The sequence below is a fragment of the Octodon degus genome, unplaced genomic scaffold (assembly GCF_000260255.1).
Source record: "Octodon degus isolate 3935 unplaced genomic scaffold, OctDeg1.0 scaffold00048, whole genome shotgun sequence".
Taxonomy (NCBI): Eukaryota; Metazoa; Chordata; class Mammalia; order Rodentia; family Octodontidae; genus Octodon; species Octodon degus.
In genome coordinates this window covers 10,090,026-10,109,419 of record NW_004524624.1, presented here as the reverse complement: position 1 = coordinate 10,109,419, position 19,394 = coordinate 10,090,026, and the positions used below count along the sequence as shown (strand labels likewise).

Here is a 19,394-nt window from a genome sequence, read left to right as displayed (position 1 = left end):
TTCGCGCGGGAGGGGGCTGGGCTCGGGCGGGAGCGCGCGCGCCGTGAAGGGGGCGGGGGCTGCGGGCTCGGCGCCCTGACGAGCGGGTTGCGGGCCATGCAGGTAGCGCAGCAGCTCCTCCAGCGTGGTGACTTCCACCGCCTGCCCTGGGCAACCGGGCGGCGGCGGCCTCACCAGCACTCGCGGCGCGGGCCCTCCCGCCGCGTGGCTGCCCCGTGCGCGGCCGGGGCCTTCCTTGGCGTTGTTCCCGTTCTGGTTCCACTCCCAGGGCGCCCCGGGCGCACGGAGGTGCTTGACAGGCAGCTCGGGCGTGGACTCCGGCGTGGGCAGGCAGGCCAGCTCGGGCGGGGGCCCACCGTCGGGCGGGGGCAGGAAGGTGCTGTAGAGCTGCGGGGTCTGCACGGCGTCGCTGTCCTTAGCTGGTGGGGGGGGCTCCGCGCCTGCCCCGTGCAGCCGCGCCAGGCTGCGGAGGGAGAGAGGGCGCGGGAGCCCCGCGGTCTCGATGTCCTTTCTCCCTCGTCGATGAGCGCGGCGACAAGCACAGGACACCAGGAGGCCAGAGATGGAGGCGCCCAGGGCGAAGGCTGCGGCCACGCTGGCCAGGAGGAGCGGGACAGGGACGGAGCGCGTGGGCGAGGCCGTGGGGTGGTCCCGGCGCACGCCTGCCACCGAGGGGAGCAGGGGCTCAGCCAGGCCCTGGGCTTCCTTCCTTGGCGTCCACCTCCCTGGACGCCTCCAAACAGCCCAACACTACCCTCACGCACAGGCCAGCGCATCTGGGCCCTGCAGCCATGCCAAGAGCAATTGCCAAATTGCCCGTGCAGGAAGACTCAGGCTGCAGTGCCCGGCTGGGGTGAAGGGGGTCCAAACAGGCGTTAGTGAGCACCAAACAGCAGTCCGTGCTGGGCGCAGAATCCTCCAAGTCAGCAGCCCCACACGTCACTCCTGCCCCTCCCAGCAGCCCCCTTACCCTGAGTGTGAGCTCCAAGAGTGGAAGACTGGGGCCCCGAGGCATCACTGGGGGGACTGGGGCCCTCAGGGGAAGGGCCAGGACCCAGAAGCACTGGTGACAGAGACCAGGTCAGAGCCCATGAGGCACCTGCTCTCCACCAAACACCCACCCAGTGTCCCCCAAGCTTTGGAACCCAACAGTTTAGATCTCCAGCATCTGCTTTTCTCTCCTTGTAGGGCACGACTCATTGTGGGGGCATTTATTTATTTGTGCAAAAACTATTGCATGCCCCACTGTGCCAGGCACTGAGCTAGATGCTGGGCATCAGGAGGATGCTGACGCTTGCCTGAGACTCTGAGGGTGTCCAGGGTGCTGGTCTGCTGCTGTCATGTGGCACAGGCTGGGGGTGTGGGCTAATAAGCAAGGGAAGCTGAAGCTGAGACAGGAGGACTCACCATAAGCAGAATCCCCAGGCCCAGACTGACTTCCAGTTGCTCCATCTATGAAGCAGGGAGAGAGGGTGGAGAGGGGGAAGTAGGAGGCTACTCTGAAGAACTGATGGCATGAACAGTACCACAGGAAGCAAGGAAGACAAAAGCCCACACCCAGATGCTGCATGCTGTCTGTGGCCATCGTAGCCAAGTGTGGCCCTGGCTGTGGCTGCAGCTGCTCCTTTCCTTTACCTTGGCAGTCACCATGCTCCTTGGAATCCTGGTTTCCAGCCTGATCTACATCAACCCTGGGAAGAAAAGGTGGCTGGCTGCAGTGCTGCCCCTTGACACCACACCCCACCCTGGCCCTCAGCTTATTTTCTTATGTAAAACCTTATTCTCAGGTAATTCTGGGGTGCACTCACCCATCAGGTCCCCGGATATCTACACAGCCTCTGGAGCTATGCCATCCACAGTATGGGTCCTGTGAAGCCCAGCAGCTCCTAGGGGAAACTGAGTCATGTGAGACTGGAACCCACATTCCATCCCGCTGTCTCATCTCCCATCACTCTGGCTTCCAGGAGGTTCCCAGCACTGGAATCCCATTCCTTGATCCCCACCTCTGCTCTAGGTCCTGGTTATTTCCACTTTCAGAACTATGCCCTTCATGTCCCTGCCAGCCCCAAGACCTATAGACCTTTCTGTGCTCCTGCTGGCCAGGGCATTTTCCCTGGTCTCAGTCCTCTCTCACCTCTGACAGGCCCCGTGCCGAGCACAGCGGCTGACGGGGAGGGAGATGATACAACCAGAAAAAGCTACGAAGAGCCTGTGACCCTTGGTGTCCAGCTCCAGCCCTATGATGCGTCGTCCTGTTTGGGCTGCATGCTTCCCACTGCACCTAGGGTGAGACGGTGTCAAGAAAGACAGGCAGGGGCTGGAGAGATGGCTCAGCGGTCTAAAGCACCAACTTACAACAAGCTTAGCAAAGCACAGGGACCGCGGTTCAATCCCCCAGCACCACATGCCAGCCAGCCCCGCCCCCAGGCGGGCTGAGCTGGCGACACACACACACACACACACACACACACACACACACACACACAAAATAAATAAAATTTAAAGAAAGACAGGCAAAGCTACCCTTTCTCCTGGGAGAGCCGATGCACAGACAGCAGGGAGATGCATAAGCAACCGGGCACAACCATGGAGCTGCCCTGCCCCACCATGCCCCCACCATGCTCCTCTGATCACCAAGCCCTTTCACCACCAAGCCACTCCTGCCCTGCTGAAGCCAGCAGTGACATTCCCAACCCATTCCCACATCCCCACCTGTCGCCTCCCATTCTACACTGTCCCACAGGGAACCTATTCCCTTACCTAGAGGGGCTGTAGGCATCAATCTCTTCCAATAGGATGGGTTCAGTTCTTCCAGGATGCCCCCCAGGGGGCAGTACCTTTAGCACAATTCCATCTTCTGCACCAAGGAACAAGACTGTGGTGTTCCTGTGGGGACCAGCTGTGCCATCCACAGCTACCTGTGTCAGGAGAGCCCTGGAACATAGGTCTCAGATCAGGGCAGCCTATCCAGTTGGAAACTTGAGTTTGTCCTCCCCAACCAAGGTTCCCTTAGCACTCGACCCTCTACTTTCATTTCTCCCTCCACTGATTTAGTTTGCCTCCTGAGTCAGAGAGAGGATAGTGGCTGAGGGCGGCTCGGGTGCCCAGAAGTACCTGTTGGAGAGAGTGAGGAGCGGCTGATGGATGGCAGGGGGCACTGCAGGGTCCAGCAGTGGGTGGGCCTTGATGAATGTCAGGACGTCATCAGGAAGATCTTTAGAAGAGGAGAAGGAGGCAGCTCCACCCACACCTGCACAGGATCCAGGCCTGGCAGACACAGAAGGGGCAGCCTTAGGCCAGGGAACCCAGGGCTAGTTAAGCTGTGTCCCTTCACTGCTCGAAAACATGGTTGGCAGCTCCCATCTTGTCCAACAGATACCTGTGGCCCTGCTTCCCATCCCTGATGCAGCTGCCTGGTCCCCCTGCTCTCCTGTCTCCAGGCCTGGCCCTTCTCAGTCTCATCCTGCAAGCAGGCAGTGTCTCCTCCTGCCCCCACAGAGGCCTCCCCCACCCTGGGTACCTGGGTGAGGGGACTCTGTCCTCAGACACAGGGGTCCAGGCCCCGTCCAGACTTCTCTGCTCCTTGAACTTGCCCTCAAACCCATGCTCAATATCATCCAGGTAGAAGGCACAGACTGCAGATCCAGGGATGCTGGGGGCCAGAAAAGAGGCAGGAGAGGTGCTGAAAGGAGTTGTGCCAGGTAAGAAGTGGTAGCTACCCTTCATGCACCATGTTAGGCTGGGACAGCCACTGGGTACCATGCTAGGAGGAAGAAAGGTGGAGGGGGACAGCAAACAGGCTTTGCTTAACACTTCCCTCACTGCCCACGCCACAGGCTTTGGGAGGGGAGCTGGATGCTGGAGGGGCAGGGGACAGATGAAGTCACAGTCTTCAGCCTTGTACCAACCTATTGGTCTGGGTGGTGAAGACCCCAAAGAGAGCAGAATGACCGTGCAGGCTCACAGGCCCTGTCAAGGCCTGTAAGACGTCAAAATAAAAGGTCGAGTCCCCAGGGACAGAACAGTTGAGCCGAAGCTTCAGGAAGGATGTCCACTGGCCATCCAGGGCCCGACTCGAGCCACCCATGTCACGTTTGCACACCCGGGCTATGCGGGAGAACTGCACCTGGTGGGTGGGGAGAGGAGGGAGCTGGCCCAGAGGGCACCAGAGACAGGATCACAGCAAAGGAAGGGTCAGTGGGGGATCATTTGGGGTCCAATGAGGGGCATAGGCACATTGGGGTGGAAGCCAAGAGCTGGGCGTCATTCAAGGCTGGTGGCCCATAGCCTAGGAGTTGTGCTATGGAGCTGAGGGTCCAGAGCCCCAGTGCCCACTTTCTTACCCTCCCCAGCCGGGCGTCCTCCACAGAGACTTCTCGGAAGAAGAAGTAAATATGGTCTCCGTGTTCCAAGGCGTGGACAAAGTGTGGCTCTGAGGTGGGAGCAATGGAAGAGCATGCAAAGGTCTCCACTCACTCAGAAGCTCCTGCTCCACACTGCACCTGCCCGCTGCTGCATCTGTGCACACACACCACCTGCCTGCCCTCCAGCTTAGCCCTCTGCCCCTGCTCCCCAAGAACAGCCTCCCGCCCCCAAGCCCACTGACCTCGGAGCCACTTGGAGTCATGCTTAGCAGTGCGGAGCAGGGGCAGAGGCCCAAGGCTTCTGTAAACAACAGGATCGCTGGCCTGGAAGTCTGTGTTTGTGGCTGAGTACAGGCTGCCCTCTGCAGGATGGGATCAAGGGAGCCCTCAGGGTCTCCTGCCTGTTGTTGGGCTGCCCACACCCCTACCTAAGCCTGGCCCTGGCCCCTCCCTCACCCTCCATTCAGAGACAGGACTGAGCTGGGAGAGAAGCTAAGGTGGAAGCTCCCTCCAGCCTCGTGTCTGCTTCTCCATGCCCAGGTACACACCTGCGAAGATGGCTACATTGGACTGGGTGGCATCGAAGGGGCATCGAGCCCGCCCATCCATCTCCTTACTCTCCTGCTGCAGTGAAGTTATCTGGGGGCAGAGGGAGCAGGTTCCTAGAACACTTGGGGTCTTGAACGTTGGCTCCTTGGCCCACACCCTCACATCCCCTTGGGTCCTTCTCCAAGCCCTTCTGGGCCTTTCCATTCTTTTCTTTTTTATGTATTTGGTACAGGGTCTCACTATGCAGCTCAGACTCATAGTGATCCTCCTGTTTTCAGCCTCCCCAACACTGGGATTACAGGCATATGCCACCACACCCAGACTTGGTGGCCAGCTCAGTGTGCCCAGGGGCAGGGGTGGTGTGATCTGCTGTATCAGAGATCAAACCCCTCCCCCTGTGCTTGCCTAAGCAGGCGCTTAGCCCACTGAGCTATCCCGCTGGCCCTGGGACTTTCCATTTTGAGCAATCCCATTCCCCAACCCCGGTTCCTAGGCCCTTCCCGTCAAACTGCTGCCCATCTTGGGTTCTGCTCCCAGCCCCATCCTGCCCTCCACCCTCTCCTCTGTACCCCGTAGCTGCGGCACTTTGGGTTGAATGAGTTCGTTCCACAAGCAAGGAGTGTCTGGGAGTCCCGGGGAACAAGGACACGAATGTAGTTGTAGCATTCCTCCTGAAGAACCCGAAATTCAAGCAGAGAACAGGGGGTCAAAGGAAGAAGTTATTACCCTTGAGCAACATGGGATAGAATCCCCCTAAACTGGTAGCTAGCCCGGCATCCGTGGACAATCCTTTGGCTCCTCTGAGCGTTTTGGTGAGGTGGGTAAACAAAACGCCTTAATTCTCGTTCTCTTGGCTGGGGTGGAAATGTGGGCAGGCCACTGGCCGTGGTGGAGGATCACTCAGGCAGAGGCTACAGGCAGGGAACCTCCCCCGCTTCCAGATGCCTCCTTCCACTCCTCACCGTCTGCTTTCCCCGGACAGCACAGTTCTCCACACCTTGGCTCTTCCATGTCAGATACTGAAGGGAGAAGCAAAAGGGGGAGCTTAGAGGCGTCCTGGCCCCGCCCCACAGCCTGGCTCTTTCCTGGTCCTTCTTCCCTCCTATGTGAGCCTCTCAGCTCCCTCCCAGTCTCATCTCCAGGCCCATACCTCCTGCTAGACAGCCTCACCTTGTTGGGCACCAGCCCTTCCCCTTCCTCCTGGGCCTGAAGATCAAAGAAGAAGATGTGGTCCCTGGGGAATGGGGAGCAGGACGGGAGAGTCAGAGCTTAGTGAGGTACCCAATCTGCAGTCCCACCCCCCCATAGTCACCTATGCAAGGGCAGCTGGCACAGCATACCTGGCCCCGGCCCTCCCCTGATTCCATGCCTTGGTGTTTGCCACTAGGTGTAAGCATATCCATGTTTCATGGCTTATGCACCTACATGTGACCCCCGCAGGATGCTGCAGTGACCATGCAGGTCCCATGTCTTTCCAGGACCATGCATGTCTGCCCCACAGCTAGGCCTTGGCCAGCTTACCGGGCAGCGACTAGCAAGGTCCGGTTCAAGGTCAGGAATCTCTGGAAGTCCAGCCCCAGTTCTGCAGCCACAACATCTTCCTCCAGCCCCCGGAACCAGGACAATGGGGAAGAACCTGGTGGACAGACAGCAAGAGGGTGCTGAGGGCCTGGGGTACCATGGACACCCAGCCATGGACAGGGAGGGAGCTAGCTACTAGTAAGGAGCACAGAACACTTAATCCCTGCCAAACACTGTGTTCATGCTTTCGATGCACCATTTCCTCTCACATTAACCCTGTGAGGTTGGGCTGAGGCAGCAGGCATCTCCCTTAGTGGGAAGTAGCAGGCACAGGATTTAGATCCACTGCCTTTGGGTCCAGCCTGTACACTGGCCTAGCTGGAGCCTTTACTCTACTTCTCCAGCTTCATAGCCCCTTCAGGATCCACCTGGCCCAGTGTTGGGAACTTCAGTGTCTGGGGCTCAGGGAGATGCATCAATATTTATAGTGCTTAGAGGGGCCGGGTAGATGGCTCAGTAGAATAAGCGCTTCCCTGTTAAGCGCAAGGGCCTGAGTTCATCCCCAGTTCCAAAAAAAAAAAAAAAAAAAAAAAGTGCTTAGAACTGTGGCTGGTGTGCAAAGTGTTTGCTATTTTGCTATTCTTGTCAATCCCCCAATAATCTCTCTCTTTTTTTTTGCAGAATCGGGGATAGAACTCAGGCCTTTGCACTTGCCAGAGAAGCGCTTATTCTACTGAGCCATCCCGGCCCCACAATCTCAGTAACCCAAGCGCAGTTCCTTCACTCTTCTAATTCCTCCACTTTCTACGTATATAACAGAGACCCAAAAAATAGATAACATTCTTCTCAGAAAGGGGGGTTCACAATTTCTGTCATGGTGGGAATTATTTTGAGCATGTTAGTACAAGCAGTAGATGGGAAGGTAAGAGGTGTTGGGGATTACTCAACTGGCCTGTGGCCTTCACTTTGTACCTGAAAATAATAAATATAAAGCATTTACTTTATGCCAGACAGTATTCCCCAGCACTTTATATGTATTACTACATTTAATCCCTAAATAACTCCATGAGGGAAAAATATTAGTATTATCATCATTTTTCAGATGAGGAGAATGAGGCTAAGAAAGTTTGGATAATTTTAAGATCACAAAACTACTAAAACCCCGGCATGGTGGTGCAGACTTGTAATCTTGGCATTCTGGGAGCCTAGAGCAGGAGGGTCATAAGTTCTAGCCTAAACAATTATTTATTTATTTATTTTGTATTTAGTACAGGGTCTACAAGGTCTCACTACACAGATCCGCCTGTGTTCAGCCTCCCAAGAGCTGGGATTACACGTGCACCACCACATCCAGTCTCGATCTCCGGCTCAGCACACCCTGGGGGCAGTACCAGCATGGCATGCCATAGGGGATCCAACCCTGGCCCCTGCTCTCTGCCTAAGCAGGCACTTTAGTCCTCTGAATTAGGCTACTAAATTTACACCTAGTCTCAATTTTTTTTTTAAAAGGGCTGAGAATATAGCTTAGTGCAAAGGTCCTGGGTTCAATTCTCTTTCTTTTCTTTTCTTTTTTTTTCTTTTGGCAGAACCAGGGCCTGAGCTCAGGCCCTTTTACTTGCCAGGCAAGCGCTGAGCCATCTCCCCAGCCCCCTGGGTTCAATTCTCAGTACCAAAAGAAAAAAAATCTTAAAACTCTGTTAAAGACTTTTTTTTTTTTTTTTTTTTTTTTTTGGTGGAACCAGGGATTAAACTCAGGCCATTGCACTTGCCAGGCAAGTGCTTATTCTACTGAACTATCTCCCTGGCCCCCTGTTTTCTTTCTTTTTTTTTTTTTTTCTTAATAGGATCTCACTATGTAGATATGAGGTTGGCTGTGAACTCACTGTGGAGCCCAGGCTGTCCTTGAATTCATGGGGGACTGGCCTCAACCCTAATAAGATTTGGTCTAAGAGTTCATGTTTTTAACCACCAAGTAACCTTGAGTGAAAAATCAGGCCTAGGCATGGGAGAGAACAGAGGCAGGAAGGAGGCTGAGGCTGGCACATTACCAAGTGTTTGGGACCAACTTGGACTACAGAGTAAGATCCTGCCTCCAAAATAAAGGAGTCTAAGAGCTGTGGGCGCCTTACCTCCCACAAAGGGGTAAGACTCACCTTGTAGGTCAGAGGTGAAGAGGGGCAGGGGGTCCTGGGGGAAGGCAGTCTGGCTATGGGGAAGGGAGAGCAGCAGCAGCAGCAGCAGCAAGGGCATGAAGTGAGGGCCACGGGGCATCCTGCGCCTGGCAGCTCAGGCCCCAGGGGGAACCCCCTCACCCATATGCCGGCCCTGGAAGGGGAGACAGAGAAATGTGGGGGAAGGGACCAAGGGATAGCGCTCCTCCCCCAGAAGTATCCCCAGAAGACCCGAGGGGTGAGCGAAAGAACCCTCTCTACCTACGGCTGTCACTGTCACTCAAGGCTGATCCCTCTCCAACTGGCCCAAACTGGCTGGTGTGAAGCTGCCAGCCAGCCTGCCAACGTGACCCCAGGTAAGGGCAGGACAACCCCTCCCCCAGCCTTCTCACTCAGCCTATCCTCTCCTGCTGTCTGGGACATTAGGTAGGTGACACCTCCTGCCCCCCCCCTTGTGCTCACCCCTTCTCAGCTATAATTAGACCCTGAAGCCTTAAAATTATAAATAGTGATTCCTTGGCACCAGGAGGAGGAAGAAGGGACCAAGTCAGCTTCCCCCTCCTTCACAGACCCCTAAGTACTAGGGAGCAAGGTAGGCCCTGCACCCAGCCAGGCCAGTGGAGGCTGCTGCGAGAGCCAAGCCTGAGAGTGAGAAAGAACAGAGCAGGGGACCGGGGCCCAGGGGTCACTGTTCTGGTCTGGGCTGTGCTTCAGGGGCCCCTCCCACTGCTCAGGAAGATGCTGGGCAGGGAGGGGCTGGGGGGCTGTCTTAGCCAAAAACAAATCTGCATCAAAGCCAGATCAGAGGCTAAATTTAGCTCTGGCTGCAGCTGTCTCTGCGACCACTGTCCCCCTCCCAGCCTCTCTAGCCCCCTGTTCCCTCCCTGGCTAAGAACCAGGGCATGTACTTGACGGGGAAGGGCCGACCCACCCGCTAAGAGAGGCCAAGGATAGAAGGACTGGTGAGGTGAAATGGCTGAACGTGCCCCTGTTTCCCCCTCTTCCCTCATCGGGCTGCCTCTGAAATTGAAATATAAATAATTCAGTGACAAGCAATTGTAGCCCAAAGTCCAGGAAAAGATGGATATGGTGGAAGGGACAGTGAGACAAGTCTCATTCCAGCCCATCAGCCTCCCCAGCCCACTGACCCTGGAGTCCCACAGAGGAGGTTTGAGCCAACTTCCTGCCTTCCCCTGAAACTGAAGTGAGGGATGAAGGAGGTTCAGAATTCAGGGCAGGGAGGGTAGGAATGGTTTCCTTCATGAGCAGATCACAGTAATCATTGGCTACCCATTCCAGCAAGTCCCCTAAAGAATTCCTGGGCTTCCTGGCCCAGCCTTCTTCCTTGGTCCCAGTCATTTCATTCTTGAAGCCAGGACCCGAGTGTCCCCTCACCCCCAATCCAGCGTCACTAGTGGAGGTTGACGTCAGGTGGGGCCCCCAGAGAGCTGAAGGGAGGGAAGGGGTAGGAACACCTAATGATGACCCCCCTTCCCCAGGGGCAGAGCAGCCATCTAGCTAACGACCCTCTGGCGTCCACAGGCTGAGCCTCCTTTCCTCCCTCCCCCATAGGATGATTCTGATGTTCCCGGATGCTGGCACCCCCAGGGGAAGAGAAAGGGACACAGCTTGTCTCCATGCTCCCCTGCCTGCTCCCCTCCCCAGTTGCCTTGGGCAACTGGTATCTTCAGCCTGGAAACAACTCTGGTCTCTAAGAAGTGGGGAGAACAGTGGACCCTCTTCTTGCTTCATGACTGTGCCTGTGCTGGCTTTCATATGGGGCTTTCCTTACCTGGGATGTTGGCTCCTTTGGGGACAGAGGGGGACAGATGATCTCAGAGGGGGTAAGAGACCTCTGACCTGATGGAAGAAGGGACAAAAAAAGGAAGAGGCTGAGTTATACCTCCCTTACCACATCCCTTAGAAGTAAATGTAAAGCTAGGTGTGATGACAAACACTTACAGCCCCAGGAAGGCTGAGGCAGGAGAATCATCATTCCAGGCCAGACTGAGCAATTACCGTTTTCTTTTGGCAACTTATTTTTGTAGTTGTTTTGTATTTGAGCCAGGGTTTTGTTATGTATTTCAGGCTGACTTTGAACTCACCATGTAGCCTAACTGGCTTCAAGTTCATAGTGATCCTCCTACCTCAGCTTGTGCCACTAAGCATGGCCTAGCCTGGGCAACTCTGTAAGGCCCTTTCTCAAAAGAAAAAAAGGCTTGGGTGTGTAGGTCAGTGGGAGAGCACCCCTGGGTTCAATCCCCAAAAGAGGATGGGGTGTTAAACACACAAATGCAAGAGAAGCTGAATTCAGTGTAGGGAGATGCTGCCTTGGAAAGTGGGGGAGGGGAACATGTAGAGTGGTTACAAAGGAGCAGGGGTGGCTTCAGACTCAGAGATAGGAAGCCAGAAGTTGGGCCCTAGTCAGAAACTCCTGAAATTACAAGGCCAGACTTCGGGGAAGGAGCCACTAGGAGAAGTCTATGGGACATAAGGACCACTTCTGCCAAAATCTTCAGAATCCTACAGCCTTCTTAGCAAAAGCTTCCTAGCTAGGGACAATAGGCTCATTTGCATCTCATTTGCATGCTCTTCATTTCCAGGCAAAATGCTTTGATAGCAGGCACCTCAAGGCCCTTCCTTCTTCCCCAGAGCAGGCCCTGCCTCCTCACCCACCTCTCTCCACCCTGGCCCCCCCCATGCACAAGCAGGTGGGATAGGTCCAGCCTCTGAAAGCACTTGGCCTCTGCCTTGACTCCCTGTGATACACCTTTGAGGGGTTCTCATTGCTGTTTTGGGGAGCAGCATCTGGGTGGTTCCCAATCACCCCTAACCTGGGGAGGGGCTCACAGTGACCTGCAGGAATCCGGGCAAGACCTGGCCAATTCCCCTTTCTGGGAAGAGGAAACAGCCCTTCTCTTTCCTCCTGGCCCGGCAGTTACCTCTGGGGAGTGCCCGAGGTCACAGCTGCAACCTAGCAGAGCTGGGGAAGGGATGAGGAAGGGGAGACCAGGCTGGGGACAATAGCAGGAAAAGCCATCGGTCTAGTCGCCCACTCGGGTCCCCTTCCTCAAGGGACGTGGGGTGTGCAAGGAGCCTAGCGGCGCTGTGGCTAAGACCTTTCCTCATCCTTCGTCCTCGGCCAGGCTCCGAACCTTCCCTGCATCCACCGGGCCCCAGCGAGAGAACTCAGGTGTCTAGGGCTTCGCGGAAGGTGGGTCCGGGCCAGGACTGGTTGGGGGCTCCAAGGGGGGCAGGCGGCAGAGTCTGGGCCGGGACCGGGTCCCAGAGCCACGTTAGCGGGAGGAGGGGCTGGAGGGGCCGCAGGCGCAGCCCGAGCGGGCCGGAGCGGGCCGGGAGGCGGGGCGGTCTCGGGGTCGGGAAACAGGGCCAGGGCCGGGAACCAGGAGGGCGGGCCGGGCCAGGCGGAGCGGGGTCTTTGAGCCGGGACGCGGCCGCCTGCGCGGCTCTGCTCCTCGGAGACCGTACTAACAAAGCCCGGAGAGAGCGGGGTGAAAGGAGGTGGGCGCAGGGACCGAGATTTCTCCCCGACTCTGCACAATCCAACCCCAAGGGTGCTCAGGCTAAGGACGACGGTGCAGCCCTAAACCAAAGTGAGAACGACCCGTCCCCTTCTCCTACGGCAGGGGCATCGTATGGGTCCGGCCCCCTGGGTCTCGGAGCCTTAGTTTCCCCGTGGAGAAGGCCAGGGGCCAGCCGTTCCACGCCCTGCACGATGCATGCCGCACCCCACAATATTCCCTTCCCTGCTCCCCAATCCAACTGGATGCGACCCGAGAGGGACCAGTCAGTGGAGTCGTCGAGACCCTGTGCCCACTAGGGCGGCGACGGAGGTCAGCCATGGTCCCCGCCTCCCGTGCGCCCCAACTCGCGGAGCCCTACCCACCGCACCCCGGGATCCTCGCACCCTCCTGACCCCTATCCCCTCCCTGAGGGACTGTACTTGCTGGGCAAGCCGTGTCGGTGGGATCCAGAGCGCGGCGGGCGGCTGGAGCCCGATGTCGTGCAGAGTTCCTACACCTGGGTTGGGGCTCAGGCGAGACGCGTCCTAACTGGAGTCGTTGGATATGCGCTCCGGGGCGTTGTCTCTCGAGTGCTCTGGGTCCGGGTCGAAGCCCCCACTCGGCCGTGGCTCCGTGGAGGAAAACAATGCGACCGCCCGGAGCTCTGGGCTCGGCCCCAGCCGCCCCGCCCGCCTCCGGCCGGACCCGCCTCCGGCCCGCCCCTGCTCGCTACAACCAATTGAGTCTTTAGAGGGCTTCCAGACCCCGCCTCCTAGCTGCCTCTAGGCCTATAGTGCCGCTTTGGGCGGGGCGCCAGGAGCTGAGTCCACCCCAAGAGCCAGGCTGGAGGGGTGAGCTGGAGACTAGAGACCCGTGTGAGACGGAGAGACCCGTGGACAGTCGACGAAACCAGGACAGAGGAAAATGCACACAGAAGCAGAGACAAGCAGGAGGCCCAAAGGACAAATGTCACAAGAGAGGACGCAGGAGAAGCTGGGAAAAGAGAGACTGGAAACCTGGGACCGTTGGCTGGCATGGGCTGTCAGAACCAGCAAGATCCGCCTCCTCTTCCTTCAATGACTTTGGCGACTCTGTTCCCTAGGGAGCCTTCTGTACTTTGCTTTGAATCCACCCCAGCCTTGTGTTTCTCCTTTCTATGATTTGTACCTCTATCCCTTTACTTCTCCCATGCCTACTCTTGGTTCACCCTGACCCCAATAGGGGCTTGGCGCCTAGGAAACGACAATGTCCACTGGAGGTTTTCCTTGTCCCTGCCCACTACAACCATCAAAGCAAGATGGGCTTGGCCCACTGTGCCAGGGACAAGAAGCCAGGAAACTAGGGTGGCCAGCAGTCAAGCTGTTGGCTGATGAACGATGACAGGTGAGAGGGGCTGACACCAAAAAAGAACTGTAGAGACTAAGACTAACGAGTTCACAGACTCCACAGAAAGAGGGACCCACAGACATAAGACAGGAGTGAACAGCTGCCCCCACCCTGTATGCACCAGGAGCACAGGACTGGTGACTTAAGACCCTCCTGAAGGCCATGAACTTCCCTCCAAGCCACTAGACTGCTCCTTCTCCCTCCTGCCCCTTCTCAGAATGTCAGTGAGGAGGAAAGAGGCTACTGCAGACCACAGACTACATTGCTTGGCTTCTACCTTGGCATTGGATTCTTCCCTGTGTGGGGTTGGGACAAAAGACATTCTCAAAATTCCCAGGAAAGTAGGTGGCCTGGGAGATGCTGGGATTCCCGGAGAGTTACTGAGTGGGTACTTCCACCCACATCTTGGTGTCTGGACTAAAGGAAAGGAGGGAAAGGGGTTTAACATTTTGCACCAGCCTTAAGTGGACTGGATCAGAATGGGCAGCATTAGGAGCCAGGGAGATGGCTCAGTAGAATAAGCACTTGCTTGGCAAGTGCAAGGATCTGAGTTCAATCCCTGGTTCTGACAAAAAGAAAGAAAGAAAGAAAGAAAGAAAGAAAGAAAGAAAGAAAGAAAGAAAGAAAGAAAGAAAGGGCAGCATCACCAACTGGGCTAAACCCCTCAGCCACTGAGTAAGGCACATGCACGCACGCACACACACACACACACACACACACACATACACACACACACACTGGGATTAGGGTACATACAGACATACAGAGATTTAAGGCCAAGTGAATCAGTAAGATAAACAGAATCAGAAACAATAGATAGAAACCTATACAAAATTAACTGCTAAGGAGTCTTGGTCCAAGGCAATACAGTGGGCCACTGAATTAGCCAGGACTTGTTTTGAAGGCTCAAAATAAGTTTTGAGGGTCAGGGAGATAGCTCAGTAGAATAAGTACTTGCCTGGCAAGTGGAAGGTCCTGAGTTCAATATCCGGTACTGAAAAATTAAAAAAAAAAAAGACAATATTTAGAGGCATCAGAGCCAGTGTGGTGGCACACATCTGTAATCCCAGAATTTTGGCAAAGAGATTACAAATTTGAGCCTAGCCTGGGCAATTTAGCTATACTGGGTCTCAAAATAAAAATTAAGGTCAGGCACGGCGGCACATGACTGTAAATCCTAGCACTTGGAGGCTGAGGCATGAGTACTGTTGGGAATTCAAGACTAGCCTGAGCTACAAAGTGAGCTCAAGGCCAGCCTCAGCTGCATAGGAAGACCCTGTCTCAAAAAGACCAAAAAAAAAAAAAAAGTGTAGCTCAGTGATAGAGTGCTTGCCTAGCTTGCAACAAGCCCCTAGGTTTGATCTCCAGCACTACACAGGTTTGGAAAGAAAAGGATGAATCTGGAAGTTATTTCAAAAGACAAATCAAAACCAACTCTCTTTCTACCTCCTGGTGTTCTAAAGAATATCACACAATCCCACAGTCTTTGTAAATGCAGGATCGCCAAACTGGGAAAATCTCTCTCTCTCTTAATCCCCATCAGGAGCCACTTTCAATTGCCTTTTTCCACAAAGGTCCTTGCCTTACCCCTTCTTCACACATCTCAGGAGAATCTACATCCATCTTCAGATAAAATTAGAGCAATAAGGTAAGAATTCCAGCTTTTGCCTCCTGCAGATGAACTCCACTGCATTAACTCATTTCTCTCATTCTGGTAGACAATGCATGAAAATCTCCTGTCCACTGTACTGTGTGCTCCAGGGTGCATGTCTGTCCTATTTACCTCTGTGTTTTTTTCATTCAGCACAGCACAGTACCTGCACAGAGTAGATGTTAAATATTAACACATTAGTTGAATAAATCTATATTCTGAGCCAGGGATGGTGGCACATCCCTGTAATCCTAGCTTTTAGAAGGTTGAGGCAGGAGGATTGAGTGTTCAAAGTCAATTTGGGTTCCACAGCAAGTGCCAGCCAGCATGAAATATAGTGAGACCCTATTTAAAAAAAAGTTTAAAAGGGCTTAAAAAAAAAAAAAAAAAAAAAGGCTACAGTTGTAGCTCAGTATGTAGGTCCTGGCTTTGATCTTCAGTATTGAAAAAACTCTGGGTTAGGTGTGGTAGCCCACACTTATAACTCTAGCACTCAGTAGGTGAGGCAGGAGGATCACTGTGAATTTGAGTGCCACCTCCCCCAGCTTTTCCTTCATTTTTTTACCTTTTATTTTTTGCTGACATCTTCTCAACACATATGCACATTTAAAGAAAACAATTTCAGAGGCTGGGAAGATGGCTCAGTAGAATAAGCACTTCCCTGACAAGCACAAGGGCCTGAGTTCGATCCCTGGTTCCACCAAAAAAAAAAAAAAAAAAAAAAAAAAAAAAGAAAGAAATTCCAAACTTCTCCTAATGCTCATTTGTATGTAGTCATCCCCTGATTTTTTTTATCTATTTATTTATTTTATTTATGTGTGTGTGTGTGTGTGTGTGTGTGTGTGTGTGTGTGTGGCCAGCTCAGCCCACCAGGGGGCAGGGCTGGCTGGCATGTGGTGCTGGGGGATTGAACCGCGGTCCCTGTGCTTTGCTAAGCTTGTTCTAAGTAGGTGCTTTAGACCACTGAGCCATCTCACCAGCCCCCACCTAATTTCTTTTTTCCTTTCATGGCCAAGCTTCTGGTCACCTATGCTTCCTTAAGCTATTTTTACAATTCACATTTACTTCTGACTTTAATTTTTGCTCCTGTGAATCCACTGACCAGCGACCTCCAGTCACACTAAACAGCCCTCAGTCGGTCCTTTTGTCCTCTTCATGGCATCTGACCGTGTTAATCTCCTCTTCCTTGAAATGCTCTCCTCTTTTGGCTCACACAGTTCTCTTTCTTTTGACAAAGACTACAGGCTTAAGAAATTCTTGAATAAATGGCTTCACTTCTATTAATATGTCTTTCTCAGCCTTCTCTCACCACCCCTGGAGTGTGGGTGTTCCTTGGCTTCTCTCTGTCTCTGTCTCTCTGTCTCTCTGTCTCTCTCCCTTTTGAGACAGTTTTGAGCTCAATTTGTAGCCTAGACTGGTCTCAAACTTGCAACAATCTTCTTGCCTTAGCCTCCTGTGTGCTGAGATCACAGGCATGCACCTCCAGAGCTGGTTCCCAGGCTTTCTTATTCTTCTTCCTCTTCTTTTTTGGTGGAAACTGGGATTGAACTCAGGACCTTGTGCTTGCCAGGGAAGCACTTAACCTACTGAGCCATCTCCCTGGCCCCCTTAGGCTTTCTTCTTAATGTGCACATTCTCACTGGGCAAAATAATCCATCTGGGCATTGTGGTGGATGCTTAGAATCCCAGTGCTCTGGAGACTGAGGCAGGAAAATCAGAAGTTTGAGGCTGGCCTGGGCTATAATAGTTTGAGGACAGCCTGGGCTAGATAGGGAGAACTTGCCTCAAAAATAAATAAATTGGGGCTGGGGAGATAGCTCAGTAGAATAAGCGCTTGCCTGGCAAGCACAAGGGCCTGAATTCAGTCCCCGGTTCTGCCAAAAGTAAGTAAATAAATAAATAAATAAATAAATAAATAAATAAATAAATAAATAAAAAATAAGCAGAGATAATCCACACTAATAGTTACACTCTGTGCTACTCACCATCATTGTACACCCATGTAAACAATTGTTCACTGAATACTTCCATTTGGGTTTCTCTATTAGTCTAAAGACAGGAAGCTTGTCTTTTATCTTCTTATCCTTAGCACTTAGTCATAATGTCTGGCAAGCAGTAAGTAGAGGAAGAAATAAATTCATCAAAGATTAAAAGGAAAAAAGAAAGATTAAAAGCTGAGAACTGTCTCCAGCTAGGTCTGGCGGTCTTGCCTGGCTTCTGGATGTCATCCTGAGTGTCCTCCAGAACTGAGAGAGAACTGTGCGCCCCCAACCCCCAGCTAGGGACAGGGAAGAGCATGGGGTTAGAATGTAGGAGGGCCTGGGTTCATCTTTCAGCACCTAAAACCAACAAAAAACTAACCTCAGCTAAATCGAAATGTGGACCATGCAAAATAGTCAATATTTTCATTCTGTCACAACTTTATGTTTTTCTTTTCAGCTCTAGAGGCCTGTGACCTAGGGCCTTGTGCATGCAAGGCAAGTGCTTTACCATCTCTGTTTCGAATGGAGATTATTCAGAAGGTATTATTAATCTGTGGATTAGACAGAGGTAAGAAGATGATGTGAAGTAATTAAGACCTAGCTTCACCTCTTGAGCATGGCTTCGGATAAACTACTTCAATCTAAAACTGAGTGTGTCATCTGTGATGGACAGATTACCTCCGTACCTACTTCATGAGACCAACTAAGCTACGTAGTGAGATGGTTTAGAAACTCAAAAATGCTTCACCATGAGGAAAGGTGGTGCTTGCCTGTAACCCCAGCACTTGGGAGGCTGGAAGCAGAAATGAAGCAGGTTCAAGGCTAGCCTGAACTACACTGTGAGACCATCTCAAAAAGAACCAAAAAGCCAAAGCTCCACTTTCTGCTAACTTAGAGGCAGCACCCTGAACCTAATCACCCAGGAACAGCGAGGACCTAGAGTAGGATATCTGTGGTTAGTGCAGTTTGCTCCTCCTTTACTCTGAAAAACATGTTGCAATTTTCAGTTGTCTGCTTTCCTCACTTTTCACTGTGTTAATTTTCATTGTTACCAGTATTCTTAGGTCAAAAGCACCTCTTTCTCTTTTCATTTGCTGTCAATTATATGCTATGGGTTTATAGATCACTAGAAATGGGTATAGATTAAGGGAAAAGAAAACCTTCCTGATAAGTAAATGAACGTTATTACATGTGACTATCACTGTGCTACCATCTCCCCTTTTCCTTTATCTCTTTTTGGATGTGTTTTGAATTTGCACTTTCAGAAAATATTTACTGAGCACAGTAAAGCAGAATCTCTGTCCCTATCCAATCTATAGTCTGGGGGCGGGGCTGCAAGTTAGCTCAGTTGTTTCAGCACCTGCTCATGCAAATGCAGTCAGGGGCAGGATAACATGGTTAGGTTCGATCCCCAGCTCCATATGCCTTACCACAGCTCCCCTCAAGGCAAGCTGAGGGGCCGGGGAGATGGCTCAGTGGAATAAGTGCTTCCCTGGCAAGTGCAAGGGCCTGAGTTCAATCCCTGGTTCCGCCAAAAAAAACCAAACAAACAAACAGAAAGAAAGGCAAGCTGAGCCAGCCAAAAAAAAAGGGGGGGGGGGCAGGGAGATGGCTCAGTAGGATAAGTGCTTGACTGGCAAACGGAAGGATCTGAGTTCAATCCCTGGTTCTGAAAAAAAAAAAAAAATCCAATTTATGGTCAAAAGAGAAGGCAGTTACTGAAATCACTACAATGAAGTGCTCAGCACACAGGACAGGAGGTGGTTCTAGAAGGCCACTTAACAGTGACTAAAGGAGTGCAGGGCAGCTTCACAAAACAGGGTTTTCAAAGGAAATGCATGGAAGAGGCATGTGTGGGAAGTGAGTTCTAGGCACACAGACAAGAAGTGGGTAGGTCTACAGAACACGGGAACAAGCGGCAGGAGGTGGGGGGGAGAGACCACCACAGTGAGTACTACAAGAAGTGAGAGAATCAGGTGTGGTGGCGTTTAGCTGCAATCCTAGCACTCAGGAGGCTGAGGCAAGAGAATGCTTGGAGTTCCAGCTTAGCCTGGGCTACATAATCAGTTCAAGGCCAGCGTATACTATGTAATGAGACCCTGCCTCAAAATCAGACAAACATACAAACAAGCAAACATAAGAGAATGTCAATAAGGCTGGAGCAGAGCACCAGTGACAGAGGACAGGTGAATCAGGAAAGATAAATGGGTAGAGAGAACAGACTGCTGGGATCAGAAATCAATGCT

The 19,394-nt window shown here is 53.0% G+C and overlaps 1 protein-coding gene across 1 annotated transcript in view; it reads right to left on the bottom strand.

The window, feature by feature from the left end:
* Sema6c (semaphorin 6C) overlaps positions 1-12,803 on the bottom strand; it is a 14,012-nt gene extending 1,209 nt beyond the window's left edge. The window contains exons 1-21 of the mRNA XM_023716517.1: positions 12,570-12,803; positions 10,398-10,465; positions 9,537-9,625; positions 8,588-8,759; positions 6,435-6,549; positions 6,084-6,147; positions 5,876-5,932; positions 5,483-5,584; positions 4,913-5,003; positions 4,607-4,726; positions 4,344-4,432; positions 3,909-4,126; positions 3,521-3,652; positions 3,115-3,267; positions 2,761-2,934; positions 2,135-2,281; positions 1,809-1,886; positions 1,636-1,691; positions 1,408-1,452; positions 971-1,063; positions 1-662 (exon numbers count right to left, since the gene is read on the bottom strand). Coding sequence (XP_023572285.1) covers positions 1-662; positions 971-1,063; positions 1,408-1,452; positions 1,636-1,691; positions 1,809-1,886; positions 2,135-2,281; positions 2,761-2,934; positions 3,115-3,267; positions 3,521-3,652; positions 3,909-4,126; positions 4,344-4,432; positions 4,607-4,726; positions 4,913-5,003; positions 5,483-5,584; positions 5,876-5,932; positions 6,084-6,147; positions 6,435-6,549; positions 8,588-8,705 — 2,514 coding nt within the window. The 5' untranslated portion in view covers positions 8,706-8,759; positions 9,537-9,625; positions 10,398-10,465; positions 12,570-12,803. The remainder of the gene's footprint in view (positions 663-970; positions 1,064-1,407; positions 1,453-1,635; positions 1,692-1,808; positions 1,887-2,134; positions 2,282-2,760; positions 2,935-3,114; positions 3,268-3,520; positions 3,653-3,908; positions 4,127-4,343; positions 4,433-4,606; positions 4,727-4,912; positions 5,004-5,482; positions 5,585-5,875; positions 5,933-6,083; positions 6,148-6,434; positions 6,550-8,587; positions 8,760-9,536; positions 9,626-10,397; positions 10,466-12,569) is intronic.
* Positions 12,804-19,394: the final 6,591 nt, after the last annotated feature.